This window comes from Lipotes vexillifer, unplaced genomic scaffold (genome assembly GCF_000442215.2).
Source record: "Lipotes vexillifer unplaced genomic scaffold, Lipotes_vexillifer_v1.1 scaffold382, whole genome shotgun sequence".
In the NCBI taxonomy this organism is placed as follows: domain Eukaryota; kingdom Metazoa; phylum Chordata; class Mammalia; order Artiodactyla; family Lipotidae; genus Lipotes; species Lipotes vexillifer.
In genome coordinates, this window is record NW_006780611.1 from 6145600 (window position 1) to 6150558 (window position 4959).

Genomic DNA, 4959 nt, shown 5'->3' on the forward strand with positions numbered 1-4959 from the left:
CGTTGCTATGCGCGGGCTTTCTCTAGTTGCGGTGAGCAGGGGCTACTCTTCGTTGCGGTGCGCAGGCTTCTCATTGCTGTGGCTTCTCTTTTTGCGGAGCACGGGTTCTAGGCGCGCAGGCTTCAGTAGTTGTGGCACATGGGCTCAGTAGTTGTGGCTTGCGGGCTCTAGAGCTCAGGCTCAGTAAGTGTGGTGCACGGGCTTAGTTGCTCTGTGGCATGTGGGATCTTCCCCGGGCCAGGGCTCGAACCTGTGTCCCTTGCATTGGCAGGCAGATTCTTAACCACTGCGCCACCAGGGAAGCCCAGGCCGTCTTCTTTTGAGTCACCTGCTTGAATGAAGGAAAGGAGGGAGGCAGCAGTTCGCGAGCTGCTGATCTGGATCAGATGAGAGATGATGCTCACGCGTACAGGCAGTGGAAACGGGTGACCAGTCAGCAGACTGTACCCATGTTAAGAGTGTAGAAAATTCACGTGTTGGTAGCTGATAGGTGTCAGTGGAGAGGTGGAAGGATAACAGTATTCACTGGGATGGGGAACCCCAGGGAAGTGCAGATTGATGAGTTAAAGTTGGGCTGTGTTGCCTTTGGAGTGAGTGTGGATGATCTAGGGAGAGAGGTGGTTGGATTGGTGTATCTGGGGCTCTAGCAAAAGATCGGAGCTGCAGAGATTGGGAAGTAATCAATATCTGTCTTTATAAATCCATGTGCCCTTTCAAACACAAAATCTTACATCCTGCTTTAATGTTATTTAAAACTTCTAAGTGCATTAAGTATAATGATTAAAAACAATTCAAATGACTTACAGAATTGAGCCTGCTTCCCAGCTGACACTGATGGCCTCTGCAGGCAGGAAACCTCCTGTCTCTTGCACCTTTGGGGATCCAGGCAACTTCATTCTTCCCTCATCATGGCAGGGTGGGTGGGTACCAGGAGGAGGCTGCGCAGCTCAGACCCTGTATTCTAGCGCTTTCAGTGCTGCAGTTTTCAATGAAGTTATTCCCTCTGCTGGCAGTGTCTCAGACAGTGCTTGATCACCTCCAGAGTCAGGGAGCTCACTACCTCCTGAGGCAGGCCCTGTCTTCCAGATGGACATACCTACCCGTGAACATTAATTGGCCCCCTTGGCTTTCCCATGCTGTGAGTAGCTCTGCCCTCTGGACCGCTCGGAGAGAGCATGGAGCTGGATGTCTCTGTGCCAGCTCCTCAGGCATTTGCAGGAACGGCCAGGGTTGCTTTCAGTTCCCTCTCTTTGGGCTGGCCCCTTCCTGGCTTTCATAGCTGGAGGCTGGCCTCAGAAATCCCTCTTCGACCAGGTAGAGGAGAGATTGCTTCTTCCCACGTGGTAGCCTCTTGCAAAGCACTTCCAGTACTGCAGAGACGGGGCAGAACTGCTCCTGGTTGGGCTGTGGGAACACTTCCGGTTCCACTGGGGAACTTCTGGTTCCGCTGTGGGACACTTCTGGCTGCCCCCTTTCCTGCTTCTCCGCAGAGCCTGTGGAGGTCTGGGTGGGCAGGTTGAACACCCCCTCCCCTCTGCTGCCTTGGGGGGTTGCACTGGCCGAATCCCACTTATAGCCCTTCTAGGTGTGTGACCGTCGGCAAGGGTTTGGCCTTCTTGTGCCTCGGCTTCTTCGATGCCCTTGTAAAATTGGAATAACAACGATGGTGCCTGTGTCTCAGAGTTAGCATGGGGACTGGGTCGATGATGATGCGTGGTGTCGCCCCCCGGGACTTGGGCATAGAAACAGCTCATTGAATGTTAACTAGACTCGCTTCTGTTGCTCTCCAGGGTCTCTCAGATCTCTCTGGAACTTCAGAACTGATAGCTCTTTGACCCCTGATGGGAAATGTTGAGAAAGACTTAAAACAGCAAAAAGGGTGACCTTTACAAAGGCTATTGGCCATTGTTTATGAGACAGAAGGCTTTGTTGTGACAAGGAAACTGGAGCAGTAGAAATTCAGACTTCGGACGCTGATCTGGAATGAAACTCTGGGGGGAGTATGTGGACTTTTCTCTCATTCCAGAGGCTACATTTTTTGGTGGTGTGCAAAGTTCATTTATTTCATAGCCCCTGCCTCACAAGTAATGAGGTCTCCACCTCCGGGAAGCTTTCAGATATCCTGAAAAGAGGCAGTTTGGGGGGATTTTAGATGGGGTCCCTGCGTACTGTTAGTGTTGAAAGGGCTTCAAAGGGGGGAGATATGGGTGGGAATCTTGCCTGCTTCTCTGTAGGGGGGATCTGAAAATCACCCCAAACATGCCTGGCACGTGGCCCTGCTCCCCAAGGCGGTGGCCAACCCCGTGGCAGAGCCAGGATCTTCATCTTTGTAACCTTTGGGTCCCCGCCCCCAGCAAGGACTTTAGTGAACACCTGTTGAGTCACCCCCTAACCACTCATGTCCTGGTAACTTCAGCAGTGGGGGGAGAGGGGACCCCCAGGCTCTTCCTCTGACACCTCTCATGCACCTCATTTTGCAGACATCGACGAGTGTGAGAATGACTACTACAATGGGGGCTGTGTCCACGAGTGCATCAATATCCCGGGGAACTACAGGTGCACCTGCTTTGACGGCTTCATGCTGGCACACGATGGACACAACTGCCTGGGTGAGTGAAGCAGCCGTGCCCCGCCCGCTGGGCACACCCTGCCTGTTTCTCAGCTCCAGCTGGCAGTGCGGGGGGTCATGGGAAGGATTGCCCTCTTTTGGTTCCTTGTCTTAGTTTGCTAGGGCTGCCGTAACAAAAAAGCACAGCTTGAGGGGCTTAAACGACAAGAATTTATTTTCTCACAATCCTGGAGGCTAGCAGTCCGAGGTCGCGGTGTTGACGTGTCTCTTTTTATTCTGAGGCTTCTCTCCCTGGCTTGCAGCTGGCCCCCTTCTCGCTGGATGTTCACATGGTCTTCTCTCTGCGTGCAGGTACCTGATGCCTGTCTCTCTCTCTCTGTCCTAATCTCCTCTTCCTATAAGCACACCAGTCATATTGGAGTAGAAGCTATCCTAACAACTCATTTTCAACGTAATTACCTCTTTAAAGGTCCCATCTTAAATACAGTCACATTCTGAGGTACTGGGGCTTAGACCTTCAACATACAAATTTGGGGGAAGCCATAGTTCAGCCCATAACAAGGATCCTTCCACACCTCCAGATTCTCCTGGTTCAAATACATATACTTTTAAAACAGTTGTATAAAACTTATGAGTAATGCAAACTTTCTGGGTGAAATTGGGAAAACGTAGACGCACAAGGAGAAACTGGAAAGTATCTTGGTTACACTGGTGTGTTTGCCTTCAGGCGTCTCTCTGCAGCCAGGTGTGATTACACTGTAGTTGCGATCAGGTACCTGGCCCCTGTTATCACCCTTTTCCTAGTTGCCTCATAGTTTGATAAGTGACTAACAACCCGGGGCTGCTGTAACAAAGTAACAACTGAGTGGCTTAAGCCACAGAAATTTATCCTGTCACAGTTCTAGAGGCTAAAATCTGAAGTGGTGTCAACGACGTTGGTTCCTTCTGGGGGCTTTGAGGGAGGACCTGTTTCATGCCTCTCTCCTAGCTTCTGGCAGCCTCAGGCTTTCCTTTGCTTGTAGATCACATTCTCCCTCTGTTTTCACATTGTCTTTGCTCTCTGCATGCCTGTCTCTGTGGCCAAATGTCCCCTTTATCTAAGGACACGGTCATATTGGATTAGGGTGTACCCTACTGACCTCATCTTATAACTTGATCATCTGCCAGTAACCTATCTCCGGAAGGGGTTACTTTCACTGGCACTGGGAGTCAGGACTTCGCCATCTTTGGAGGGATGTAATTCAACCCATAATAGAGGTGGTTTGCAGCCTGTGGCAGGAGGAACATCTCCCGGTAGAAACCACATGGTCCCAAAGCAGATGCCCCGGTCCCCCAAGCCCTCTTCTGCTACCGGCTGCTGAGTGACCTGGGGAACGATGGCTGGAGCCTAGAGGGTAAGACCGTGGACTTGGCCGGAGTGTGGTGTGGCTGTGAACCCGTTCTTAACATCTCTGAGCCTCGGGCACTTGTTGGTAAAGGGAGTGTGTGAAGAGCAGCCGTCTCACACGCTGCTGTGAGCAGAAATTGCGATCGTGCCCAGACGGCTGAGAAGTGTGCCTGTCCCAGGGCTCTCAGTCCTCAGAGCAGTTCCTGTCACCATGATTGCAACAGGGATAACACGCTGTCTGCCTCACTAGGTTGTGTGTGAGGATAAAATGGCACAGTGAAGTGAAGTGCCTGGCACTTGGTGAGTATAAATAGTCAACAAACAAGCATTAGTATTAAGGTGACTCAGCCACCCTTTTGTGGTTGGACGTTTAAATTGCTTGCTTATTTTGTTTGTTTTTACCATCAGAATCCAGAGGTGATTCTGGGCATAAAACTTTTTTTCTTGTTTCCCCAACTGTTTCCTTAGCAAGTCTTCCTGGAACTACTGGGTCAAAAGGATTATTTGGACTTTTTTTTATGGCTTTCGATGCAGTGCTCCCTGGAAGGGCTCAGTAAACCTTCCACTGTGCCAGCTAGTTTGTTTGGTGTATGGCAGAGGAAGCTTGACATCCCAAGTGCTCCGAAATGTTTCCAGAGTTAGTGGTGTATTCGTCTTCAGTTCCTCTGCCTGTTTTTGTTGAACGCATATTGGATCTCAGATGAGCTTGTTATGGGAAACAGATCCATAAACATGTAATTACACCCCCAAATAAGTGCCAAAACGGAGGTCTGGACTGTTAAAGCCCAGAGGGGTCTGCGAAGAGCTACCCCTGCATGGGGTTGGGGGAGGCGGGGCCTGACTCCTCAGGGGGACTGCATCAAACAGGATCTCCAAAGGTAGGCGAGCAGTTTACTGGGTCGAGGGCAGAGCCTGTGTGGAGAGCTGTGGGTGGCTCCTTGAGGCTGGGCTGGGGGAGCAGGGTTGGGGGGGGCTGCTGGGAGGGCGGGCGGGGGGCGGGGCG

General features: G+C 51.4%; 1 protein-coding gene across 1 annotated transcript in view; it reads left to right on the forward strand.

Moving 5' to 3' along the window:
* SCUBE1 (signal peptide, CUB domain and EGF like domain containing 1) overlaps positions 1-4959 on the forward strand; it is a 137222-nt gene that overhangs the window by 19584 nt on the left and 112679 nt on the right. The window contains exon 3 of the mRNA XM_007453933.1: positions 2481-2609. Within this exon, the coding sequence (XP_007453995.1) occupies positions 2481-2609 (129 nt within the window). The remainder of the gene's footprint in view (positions 1-2480; positions 2610-4959) is intronic.